Source organism: Besnoitia besnoiti, assembly GCF_002563875.1.
Source record: "Besnoitia besnoiti strain Bb-Ger1 chromosome Unknown contig00007, whole genome shotgun sequence".
Lineage (NCBI taxonomy): Eukaryota > Apicomplexa > Conoidasida > Eucoccidiorida > Sarcocystidae > Besnoitia > Besnoitia besnoiti.
This window is the reverse complement of record NW_021703915.1, coordinates 1,794,292-1,806,831: the sequence shown is the minus strand read 5'-3', so window position 1 is coordinate 1,806,831 and position 12,540 is coordinate 1,794,292. Positions and strand designations below refer to the sequence as shown.

General features: G+C 54.4%; 2 protein-coding genes across 2 annotated transcripts; both read left to right on the top strand.

Moving 5' to 3' along the window:
• Window positions 1–2,537: 2,537 nt before the first annotated feature.
• On the top strand, window positions 2,538–6,214 carry BESB_072790 (cyclic nucleotide-binding domain-containing protein; the record flags this gene model as incomplete). Its single annotated transcript, XM_029365652.1, has 4 exons — window positions 2,538–2,700; window positions 3,278–3,597; window positions 4,606–5,187; window positions 6,029–6,214. The coding sequence occupies 4 exons, from the start codon at window positions 2,538–2,540 to the stop codon at window positions 6,212–6,214; spliced, it is 1,251 nt and encodes a 416-aa protein (XP_029218136.1).
• Window positions 6,215–8,969: 2,755 nt separating this feature from the next.
• On the top strand, window positions 8,970–10,790 carry BESB_072780 (protein tyrosine phosphatase family protein, ptpla protein; the record flags this gene model as incomplete). The annotated part of the gene is made up of 4 exons (XM_029365651.1): window positions 8,970–9,332; window positions 9,631–9,743; window positions 10,056–10,198; window positions 10,528–10,790. The coding sequence occupies 4 exons, from the start codon at window positions 8,970–8,972 to the stop codon at window positions 10,788–10,790; spliced, it is 882 nt and encodes a 293-aa protein (XP_029218135.1).
• Between the last annotated feature and the right edge of the window lie 1,750 nt (window positions 10,791–12,540).

Genomic DNA, 12,540 nt, shown 5'->3' with positions numbered 1-12,540 from the left:
TCCTCGTTCCGGCTGTACGTACACCACAGGTGTACATACACCAGGAGCCTCGCGCGTCCTGCCTTGTTGAACTTGGGTTTAGCTTTGCGCTGTGTGTAGGAGGGAATAATAAAAACTGAGAGATTTGTGCAGAACGACGGCTCATCCAGCAGGGTCTGTGTTTTGCGCAAATGTCGAGTCGGGTGGCGGCCTCTTGTGGAAAAACGCCTCAAGTTCGTCGTCGTATCGGCGCGTTAGTATGCATATGGTACATTCGCCCCGTTCCGATTCCGCGGTGTACGTCTTCTTTCTATGCATGGTACTCAGTGGCATGCGTTGTTTTTCGCGGCGAACCCTTCGCCAAGTCTCCCAAGAAACTTTTTGTGCGGAAAACTTTTCAACGTTTTCAAGCCAAAACCTGACACGCGGCGCCAAAGGCCGGCAAGACCAATTCTTTCCGCAGGGAACAGATCCGTCCGTGAGGTTTACAGGTCGTGCGAAACTAAGAAGGCGCAGTAGAGTGTCCGGGGCCACTACGAGGAAAGAAATAACGGAATGTCCCCGCGCAGTACACTCTCCGATGAAACGGCTACACGCAGTACTGGAAACTCAATTCAGGACACATATACGCACATCCATACGTCCTCCATCTATGCAGACAGACACAAGGGAATGTAAGGAAGGTAATGCGGATGTCAGTCGGGTGCGAGAGGTACGGCAGACCTGTACGTCGCAACCGCACACAAACCGACGCATGCCCCTCGGGGCGGAATCCGGGGGTAGGCGCGGAGCATGTAAAGTGTACATTCGGTGCAGCAGCGCGAAACGACTCAGTTCGCCCTTCGCGCCCGGTATTCTGACCTCGCCGCTCAACCTCACCACAAAAGAAATGTGGAGTTCGCGCAAAAAGGTTCGCGGTCGTCGGCGGCGTGCAGACACCCTACTGACGGGATGTGTGGCTCGCGCTGCGGTGGTGTTGAGAAGGATTGGTGCTCCATCAACCGTTAGGAACCGACGCCCGGAACGAATAGTGCTCACATGTAGAATTCGGAACGCTTTCCGATGTCAGAGATCTCGAGCAAGCAACGCGGCTCCTGAGGCCCGCGCTGCGCATGCCCTCCCTAGATGAATTATTGACGTGCAGTGCACCCTTCACTTTATTTCTGTGAAACAGTTTGGCTCCAGATTTGCGGCAGTTCGCGTAGGCCGCGTTCGGCAAGAGTTCGTTGCCGGAACGCTGTACAGACGTAGTTGTACACAGTGTCTAATTTGGTATGAGCTGGCTGCCGGCAGGACGTCGGTTTATGTATCTGTACGAAAACAATAACGGGTCCAAGAGGAAACGGGTTTGATCAGGCAGTGTCTGTCTTGCTTCGTGTGGGTGGGTGTCGTCCATGTCGGCATCAAAGCAATACCATGTCTGCTGCCTTTAGTTGTGGGGCCCTCCTGCGCTGAAGAGTCCTTGGTAAGTGCGGAAAATGCCTACGCCTTTGATAAGCCGCGTGGGAACTCTGTAGCTCGAGGTTTTGGGTTCCTTTTCTACCGCTCAGTTTGAATTCGTGTCGTTCCGGCCTTATATGCGCACGCTTCGACCCATCTGGAATGTCCAGATGTTTTTGATGCTTTCCGGCTTCTATTAGACACGTATCAGAACACCATAGATAGCTTTCATCAAGGTTGCCAAACTCTCTCTTGGGGCGGGGGAGGAGGTGGCTGTACTGAATTTCGGGTCAAAACGAAGCTGCCGTTGCGCGAGAGAGCACTGCACAAGTCGAGACTTTTTTCTCACGTACCGGCACAGAGGGCGGTGAGCACACTCGCATGAGCTTCCATCGATGAATCACGGTTTCTGGATTGAGCGACGAAGGTTTGCATTTTCACATGCAGTCCGCGCTTGCCGACTCTCCTGTTTCCGTGAGAGGGCGGACTGCGGGGAGCCTGCTACGCGCGCTGCTGGCCCCACATTTCTCCGCATCTGAGTAACTTGGTTTTCAGCTTTCTTCGGGGGACTGCGGACGAGAAACGCGGCACTACAGACAACAGTAGTAGCGAAAGTCACCGGTCGCCGGTACGCTGAAAGCAGGATCCTTTCTAAACAGACACGCCTTGACGCGGTGCATATGCCACGGTCTGCGCCGAGCAGGCGTCCCTAAACGTTGGCACCGGGGAACACAAGGAAAAGAAAGTCGAACGCCACAGAACGGCAGCGCAGTCGAACGCGGCAGCCGCGAAGATCCAAGTGGTCCCTGTACTTTAGTTTGGCTGATCTCGATTGTTCAGCCCACGTGCAATCGGTGGTGCAGCTGAGTAGACAACGAACGGAATCTGCAGACGACACTCTGCTACACAGACCCGCTATTTGTCTCCCTCCCTATTCAGTCGCATCTTCTATAACAGTTCGTATTTACGGTATTTATCGTAAGCGCCAGTTTGGTGTATTCCCAGTCCGCTGAGCGCCTCGCGGATTTCTTCGCTCACGGTTTGTGCGCGGATCTTTGTGCTTGAAACCGTCAGTCCGCGCATTCGTCCTCCTCTCTCTAAAATCACGTTTTGGAACCATGGCGGGCGCCACAACAGCGTATCAAGAATACATCAACACCAAGCTGAACCCTGTTCTTGAGGGTCTGGTCGTTGAGGTGCTCCTGGAGCACCCCGACGACCCAGTGACGTTCATGATTTCAAGGCTCTGCCAAAGAGCCGGCATTCCTGACCCAGTTGCAGGTAAAACGCACCTCGTCTGAGGCCCTCGAGAGTCGATCCGGCTCCTAAGGAATGCGCATGTGTGCGTTCTGCGAACGCTGCCTGGGCTTCACCGCCCGCCTTCGCACGCATCATCAACCTGGGGCGCCTAGCGAGCGCCACCAGCGAATAACGATTTGGAAGATTTCAGCTCTCGTTTACCGTTTCACGCACAAGTTCTTTTACAGTGCCATTCCGCAAGGGAGGGTCTCGAGATTCCACTCTCCCCGACGGTGTGTGAGGTAGCCGTGGAGTCTGTGTGGATGAAATCCGGCCTAACCATTCTCCTTGAGCAGATGGACCTTTCGTGGAGGTCGTCCTGTGTTCCCAACTCGCTTATCACGGATACAATTCATGACGGCGGCCGGCGCAATCGGAGACTCCGAAATCGCGCCGTTGGGGCCTTCGGTGTGAAGCTCTGTTCAGCGGCTTGCCGCAGCTTCGCGTGGGCAGTTCCACTCTCCTGCCGCGTGCTCCCTCGAGTCAGTCTTCGCACCTGAACCGTCTCCTTGCGTCGTCTCCCGGGTGTGTTTGATTTCTGTCTCTTGATCTCCTTCAGGGGCGTCCAGCGGGCCGAACGAGACGGAGGAACTCAGGCAGCAGATCAGCCTCTTGCGCGAGCAGCTGAAGAAGCTGGAGAAGGAAACCAACCACAGCACGGAGGAGACGCACGCACACGACGAGTCTGAGGAGTCCGACGACGACCACGACGATGGCACCATGGACGAAGAAGAGGACGAGGCGCTCACAGCCCGGTTCAAAAACCTGAACAAGATGCGCTGCTCGGTCTCGGCCGAAGTCTACGGCGAATGGAACAAGAAGAAAAACTTTGTCGCCCCTGTCTACGAAAAAGACGAGGAACAGAAAACCAAGCTCGAGGTAGGCGACACAAACGCGAGACGCGAGCAGCGTGTCCACGCCGCGTCCTCACGGGGCGATGCTACCCGAGAATGCAGAAGAAAAATAACGCGTACAACGCGAAAAACTAGCTGTCCATATGTGTCAACAGGAACTCAATACATATACACATACATGTCTATAAGTATTTGTATGTATATGCGTAGGTGCGGGTACACATGGAGTCTGGGCGTAGGCCTATCAGCATGGATCCGCCCGTCTCTCCCTCGGCGTCTTGGCTTTTCGTCACACGTCCTCGATCGTGGACGCCGCGTCCAGCCTCTGTTTAGGGGTTGATATTCTCTAGGAATTATAAACGAACGTGAACAAAAGTTAACTGGTAGTGTTTTACTAACAAAACTCAGAGAGAGCTTAAGCTACTCCCAACCGCCAACATTGCATGGCCTAAGGCAGTCCGATCGCCGAGTCTGGGCGTGTCAGTCAGTACGCTCACGTCCATAAATGAGACAGAATAAAAGGTGTCGCGAAGCTCCGCAGAGAGAGGCTTTTGGCCGCAGGCTCGTATTCACTGTTGTGTCACGCATCGTTCGAGGTGCGGGTGCGTTGTCGCCAGCCGGCCTCCGCTCTTGTCGCGAGCGCGTCGTGTGTCTTGCCTCGCACCTACGCCCTTTGACGCCGCGTTCACACGCTAATACATATAGAATTGTCTACATCTGTATATATACATATTGATAGTTGTATACATACTTAAACCTAAAGATATATATATATATATATGTATGCGTATACTTATATATCGGCGCTGGAGCGGCTTGCAGGCACAAATGCATCTCTAGAAGGTCTTTTCCAGTAAGGCGTGGCTCCTGGGCCTCGCACGAGGCCCAGGAACCCAAGCATCGTACGTGCTCAGCTTCAAAGCGCCCCTTCGCCCTCCTCCCTCCCAGCCCCTCATACTGCGCCCCCTCTAATCCCCCCCCCCCCTCCCCCACCGCGGCACTTTTTGTTTTGTGTCTGGTTTTTTTTTCGCAGCGGATTTTGCGCCAGTCCTTTTTGTTTAATCGGCTGGAGGACCGCGACCTGGCGACGGTGATTCTGGCGATGAAGGAGACGCGCATCGAGGGGGGGACGCGTTTGATCGTGGAGGGCGACGACGGCGAGTGTCTGTACGTAGTGGAGAGCGGGGAGCTGCAGTGTCTCAAGAAGATCGACGGCGAGGAGAAGGTTGTGAAGGCAGTTGGAGCGGGCGACGCGTTTGGCGAGCTCGCGCTGCTCTACAACGCCCCGCGCGCGGCGACAGTACTGAGTGTCAGCGCCTGCGTGCTGTGGGAGCTCGGCCGCGACACGTTCAACGCGATTGTGAAAGACGCCGCCACGAAGCGCCGCGCCATGTACGACTCCTTCCTGCAGAGCGTGCACTTGCTCGACAACATGGATGCCTACGAGCGCGGCAAAGTCGCTGACGCACTCCGAACCGAATTCTTCACCGACGGCGCGTTCATCGTCCGACAGGGCGAACCCGGTGACGTCTTCTACATCGTCGAGGAAGGCAGCGCCGTTGCCACCAAGGCCTTTGGCCCCGACCAGCCTGCCATCGAAGTCAAGAGATATCAGGTCCGGCACGCACCAAGCTCCAAGCACCCTGGGCTGCTTGGCTCACAAACGAATGCCACAACCTCGCATATACACATACGTATTTATATATATGGAATTGAGTACACAGATGATCTTGTATATGTACTTACTTATAAAAATATATATACGTATATGTATCTGATAGGCGAGATATACTGGGGATCAACGTAGAGACCCTCTCGCGTTACTGAAGGCAGAGCGCTTCGACGCTGGAGGCGCGGGGACGTCGTTTAGGATACATCTGTTGTGTATACGGATACATATATCTCTATATTTATTTATAGATATACACCCAGTCTCTGCTGTTGCTTCTTGGCTGTTCTTCGCGCCCCGCGGAAGCAAGCTTCGCCGTTGGCTATGTCGCGAGCCGTGGACGGGTCCGCGCGACGGGCAACTTTCGTTTTTGTATTGGGTTTTCCACTAGAAGTCGTACATAACGTGTCTCTGTAGAGCTTCGCGGGCTGAAAGCCCCCTGTCGCTGTTCTAGCGCAGTCGAGCTGCATCTCCTTAAGCTACCGGAGGCGTTTGCGCTTTCCTTCGCGGAAGGCTCTCCCTTTGCTGGGAAGACACCGCAGGGTTGACCTGCGTGAGGAGAATTGTGCGACGACTCTATCGCAAGGGCAGAGACAAGTTAATGCACGACGACCAATCGAACACTACCTAGACCGTGTGAAGCTGCTGAGACGGGAATGCCCCCGCGAGGGCCTCTCGTTTTTTGGTTTGCAGCGGATGCGCCGGCTCACCATTTGCTGCTCTGTCTCCTTTTGTAGCGGGCGCAGCACTCACAGGTTTCCGCGTCTTGTTTTTTGCTGTTTTTCAGGCTGGTGACTACTTCGGTGAGCTCGCGCTCATCAACGATGAACCGCGCGCGGCGAACGTCATCGCACAGGGCCTCTGCAAGGTCGCGTGCCTAGACAGAAAATCGTTCAAAAGGCTCATGGGCTCGGTCCAAGACCTCCTCAACAAGAAGGCCTCCGAGTACAAGAAAGAATCGGGCGAAGCCTGACAAGGAGAGAGACACAGAGAATGGGACTTGTTCGCTCTGTCGAAGCAACAGAAACTGGCGAGGTGTGGAAGCATTCGCATTCGAAGTCCAACACACGCAGAAAAAGGCGAGAAGACGAGTCGAGGACTCCGCACCGGTCCTTGTCTCCACTGGAGCAGTGCCAGCAACCACTTCCGTTAGCAACCATCTGCGCATGTACGTGAATCTATGTATACTTATGAATTAGTTCAAGTTTTTCGCGATGCTTGGCTTTTTCTGGCATGCGTCAGCGGAGACAGGAGTATTGGCCGTACGCATTCGGGTCCACCCACACCCGTGCCCGGTATTAGCCTCTTCTCTGGGTATTACCACACTGTCTGAGAGAATGCGCTTCAGGGCCGAGAAATGCAACGTCCATGCATGTGTAAAGACGCGATAAAATGCCGAGTAAAGGCCGCGTGAAGGTGTCTCTTCCTCCCATGTTAGTTTGGGCCTTGGCCAGGGTCGACAGCGGAGAGACACTGCCCCACCGATCTCCCTGCGAGACAAGCATCCGCCGTCGCTTTTTTCATTTAGATCAAAAACCGGGACGTGTGGGTACCCTGCCTCCGGTCGCGCCGCCCTGAGCGAAAGGGCGTCCATCCTCGTTGCTTAACTTCCGAGGCAAGCGATGGCGTTCCTTTCGTTCGTCGTCTCATCCCCCGCTCATCGGCACCAAAGCCTCACGCCGTGATAGACACAAGTACCGCGAATGGTGCAGAGGAACGTTTTGCGGAAAAGAGCTCCGGCAGAGCTACGGGAAGACAGCTGCAGTCTCTGCTGGCCAGCAGCAACCACGACTTCCGCGGATCAAATACCAGGCTAGCAAACTCGCGGTCGCCCTGGCCTTTATATATATATATATATATATATAGCTTATAGATTTATATTTCATCTATATATGGATCAAGTGTCTGGAATGGCGTGCATGTGTCACTACAAAAATACAATTCCTGCCTTGGACGAGAAACGACGATTTTTTCCTACTGCAGTGAAAAGGCGGCTCCACGCGGGATGCAGTAGCTATAGCACAGGACAAGGCTTTCTTCACCTTCGGACCGCGCGCGAATGAACCGATTTCCAGTTTCTTGCTCTCTCCGCACCTGCCCTTTGTACTCCGGTAGACAGCTTAGTAGGAGAGACGAAACAGAGGTCTACGGATAAGAATAGGGAACTCGCCGCCTACCCGTGACACACAGCGCGAATGGCTGGGTACGTTGGCTGCTGTACGACGCAATATGCGGTGCTCGCTCACAAAAAATGATGTATATATCTATAATGTACATCAATATGTACTATACACATTCAAATATACACCTATACATGGGAGCTCGCATATGTCTGTTTTCTCCGTGTCGGCGACATAGCCCTCCGCTCTAGAATGAAGACAGCGTTCCAGGAAGATTATCGGTTTGCAGAAATAGACAGAGACGGAATGTACATTCAGGTCCTTGTGGTCTTACTATGGTGCCTCAAAGAAGAGCTTTGCGCAGTCTCGGTGTGCGACTCCGCCGCTGATCGGCATTCAGAAAAAACGTGAAGAGGGAAAGACACTTGCACCCAGGTAAACGCGTCTGCGTAACTGCAATCTGGTCTCCAGGCTTGCCAATACCCTGCACAGGCTTTTTTTCCGCGCTGAGGCCTCTAAGCGGGAGATCTGTCAGTCCGTACAGGGTGCAGCAGCGGCCGGTGTCTCTTGCCCCCTTTGTGTCTCTTCGTCCCCTCTGAAAAAGACACCGAAGCCAGCGTCTCTGTACCAACCGCTTTGCTTCGCTTCACCTTGGTTTCGATCTTTCTTTCAGCCCAGAGCATACGAGGGCAACGAAGTGCAATTGCTTCTCGTGCCTTTCTTGGAGCAAAAAGCAGTGGAAATCGCATAAACATGCTACAACGAAGGGCGTTTGAGGTGTGCATACACCGGCGTCGTGCGCAAAACCGGTTACCCGTCATGCGAGCGGGGGCAAGGACGCTGGACTGCCGGTTTTTGTTTTCTTGTCTTTCTCGCTCTTCTCTTCGCAGCACACACCTCTTTGCTCTTTTCGATCGCGTTTGCTTGAGTTCGACGCAACGCTTCGTTCCGGTCAACCCTTACTCTTTTCCGCGTTTTTGGATCTGCCGCCCAGTCTCTCTAACAGAAGACAGAATATAGTGGCAGGAGGTTCGTCTTTTCCCAGTTTTTTTGATTTGCTTTCCTCAGCTGCCACGTCCTCCCGTTCTTCCTTCTTTCCAGCTCCGTCTGTGTATTCGTGTTTTGCTCTGCAACACTTTTCTTCGTCGAACAGGCGCACGGGTGCCTCCGGTCTCGGTCTCGTTTTTTGCGGCGTCAGTCCTTCGCCTAGTCTTCATTTTTCTGTTTGTTGTCCCCCTCCCGCGTGTGCGTCTTTTTCGTCCGTTTTCCCGTCACCTGGTCTTCCACCGGGCCCCCTCTCCCTGGCTCAAGAGATACCTTCTGTAAATCCACGTGGGCCGTCACGAGAACTTGGGTTTTCTCACGTGTCCATTCTGCGCACCGTGCCTGCCGCCGTCTTATTAACTCGCACGCCGCTGTCGTCTGCGTCACTCCGCGCGAACCTCGCCTTGTCTGTGTTTCGCGAGGCACCCGGTTCGTTCGCCCTCCTTTGTCGCAGGCGCTGACAGCCCTAGTCCTGCGCCTTTCTGAGCCGCGAAGGAGGCCTTTTCTCGAAGAGAGAAGCGGTTGCAGTCTCCCTTCCCCCTGTCCCCAAGTCTCTCCGTCCCCATGGCAGCCGTTGCGCCCTCCGTCCCCTCTGTCACCCCGGCCGCGGCCGCGGAGCCCAACGCGCCCGCGTCGCCTCCGCCGGAACCCAAGCTGGTGCGCGGCGCGCGGCGGCCGTCGCTGACGAGTCATCTGTATCTTTTCCTGTACAACTGCTTCGCGACGGCTGCGTGGGGGTACGTCTTTTTCCACTTTCTGCGATTCTGCTTGGAGAAGTCGAGTCTCCTGGCCTGGAGCTCCAGCGCGCCAGCGCTCTACCGCGCGATCGAGGGCCCGCTGATCGTCGCACAAACGATGCAGGCGATGGAAATCCTCCACGCGGTCGTCGGCATCGTGCACAGTGGAGTCGTGACCACGTTCATGCAGGTACGCGAACGCGCGAGAGGAAAAAAAGTTGGAGAAGAGTCGGTGCTAGAGAGCGCTCACCCGCAGTACGCGCTATGAGCTGCGCAGGGGCGAGCGCAGCTAGTGCAGCGCCCGCGAAGACCGCTTGGGTCGCTGTCGCGTTTGGGATCAGAACGAACTCCAGACTTTCCATTAAGGCTCCGAGGAGGAGGGACGCGGAACGTCTTGCGCGATCGCCTCAGCTCGCGGCGCTGTGAGGCGTCGCCCGCACGAGGTGGAATTGTACTTTTTTCCGGGGTTGCTGTCTGTGTCTCTCTAGGTCTTCTCGCGCCTGCAACTCGTCTTGTTCCTCTTCCGCTACGTCCCGATTTCGTACAACACGGTCGCCTTCTTCAACCTCATCGGCGCGTGGTGCCTCGCGGAGCTCCTGCGGTGAGCAGAGCGCGCCAATCGCCAGCGAAGAATAAAAAAGAAGGACGCGCGCGGAGCGTAGACAGCAGACATAGAGACTCAAAGGCAGTAGACGAAGCCAGGCCAAGCAAAAAAGAAACGACAACTGGCCTGCAAAACAACTCGTCAATTTCTATTTGTACCTATATGTATATATATAGTGTTTAATATATATATATATATATATATATATATATATATATATATATGTATCTATATGCGGATGAGGGATGAAGCACCGCAGCTTCAACGAGAGATGAAGCCCTACGCGCTCTGCGATTTGTGTGTTTTCAGGTATCCGTTCTTCGCCGCGCAAGAGCTCCTTCAGTGCATCTACTTCGCCGAAACGAAGAAGGCATTCGGCGACGAAGGGGCGCTGGCAGCGGTCAAGGTGAAGACCGAAGTTCCCATGGTCCTCAGGTGGCTGCGCTACTCAGGTGCGCACTTTCTTCTTTAATTTTTTTCCGCTGTCTGCGCTCTTGCTTCCAAGGTGCTTGCTTCATTCTCTTGAGCTCGCCTCGCGGCATCATACATGCCTGTGAATTCACGTATGCCGATGCATGCATGCATGCCCGTCGTATATGCAAATACACATCTGTCGACCTGTCCCTGTCCTCATATATATAGGCATGTCCACGAAATTTCTAAATAATATATATATATATATACGGGGAAGATGTAGCTGTGCATGTGTATGGTAGTGTGCTGCTGCGTGTGTGAGGCGCGTGTTTGATGTCTGTTTTGGTTTGCGTGTGCGCTTGTTCAGGATTTACTTTTCTGTATCCGCTGGGGATTACGAGCGAAGTCCTCTGCATGCTGAACGGGCTGTCCACGCTGCAGCTGCCTCTGTTTGCGCACTACCCAGTCCCGATGCCCAACATGCTCAACTTCGAAGTGAATCTGCACTTTATCTACATCCTCATTCTCCTCGCCTGCATTCCGGGCAGCTTCTTGCTGTATAACCACATGCTGCAGCAGCGCAAGAAGAACCTTTACGGCGTGGGAGTTGAGGAGAAGAAGACGCAGTAAAGCGCGCCGGCTCATCCAGCGAGCGAGAAGCGACGTCGAGCCCCTCGCGCGGCGTCGAGTTTCAGCTCGCGCATCAGCCACCGGCGTGTTTCGTTTGCAGCCCGGCAGCTTGACAAGAAAGAAAGCACGCTTCCGACCCTCGAGGCGAGGGACGCCGCGCATCGAAGCGGAAGCAGGCGAGCGCGGGAAAGACAGCAGATGCACGGAAAACGAGAGGCGCTGGCTTCTCGCCGGCTGGAAGGGAGGGCGGTACCGCGTTATCTATCAGCCACTTCGGAGACGGACTCGATGCCGCGGAAACTGGCAGAGAGAGGGACAGCGTTCGATAGGCCTGGAGACACGGGGGGAGGGAGGTTGAGGAGAGAGACGCCACAGAAACCCTGGAGAGTCGTGATGAGAACCGGTGCCCTCTTTCTTGCAGTGTGAGGCCTTCGAGGCACGTCTTCGCATGCGTCAAGTCATTAATTGTGCGTGCTCCCCGACGCGTGTATTGCGAGTTCGTTGCATTCCACGTCTCGGCGGCGAGGATTCAACAGCTCGCTTCTAACATGCTTCTATGTATCTGGTTGCCGTGCTGGACAGTGCGCTGCAGTTCCGTTGATTCTCCGGTATTCAAAACGCTACACTTCGATTAAGTTTGGAAACCGAGACGTCGTCTGCATACACTGCCTACAACATTAGCGTCCCCCTCGCCCAACTGCACGCAAATAAATATGCATACGTATATGTATGTATCGACATGCACCCTTTCTCCGTCTTTCCCCTTGTGGCGGTATCTGCATCGCTCGCCATAGATCTGCCTCGGAGTCATCTTCCGGATTCTGGGGACTGGGTAGCCTCGCGGCGGGATGCAGCAACGCGGCGGCGGATTGACGCCGGGAGATGGAGCACCCAAACAGCTCGGATTGCTGGCGTCGCCCGCCTCACACAGCAATCTTTCATGTGTATAGTTGTCAAATATCTGTTATTCAAGAGCTGCGCTCGCGCTTCCGAGGCTGCGACCAGGGCAGAGAGGCTACCTCCAGCGTGGATGAGCCTTTCTGACGACATGCTAGAAAAAGAATCGAATTCCGCGCGTCTTTTATGTGGGGCGATAGCTGTTCAGGATGATCCCGGCGAAAGTAGACGAATACAGGAACTCATTCCCCTTCTCCGGTTCCATGCGCTGCGCGCATGCTGTAAGCATTAGCGGAGGGGACCAGAAGGGGTGACGAGGCGGGACAGCGCAAGCTCGCGCGAGAGCGAATAGTGGACTCTCGAGCGTGGAAGAGAGACAGAAGCGGAATATAAAAATGTGACCTGTCTGAAAAGGTTCCTCATGAACGTGGAAAAAGAAATTGACAAGAAGTTTGTAAAAATAAAACATGCAAGGACACGGACTTTCGCGGAGCCTCGCCTCTCCTGTGGAGGTTCCTACTCTTCTAGCCTTTCCTGTTTCCTTCTCTACGTCCCCATCGAACCCTTCGCTCGCGCGCTCATCGCCTTCCCCTGGCTCAGCCCCCTGGCCTCACAGTGTACAGCACACCTTCGACTACCCACATATATATATATATATATATATATATATATATATATATATATATATATATATGACGACGCCGGTCTGTTTCCCGCTGTTTTGGACTCCACACTTCCGTAAAGCCTTCTGCCGTCTCGCTTACCCCGTTCTCTCTCTTGCGCGCTTCTGCGTCTCGTCTCTCTCTGCTTGTCACCCACTCTCGTCACTCTCGTTCGCCGGCCGGCTCCGGCT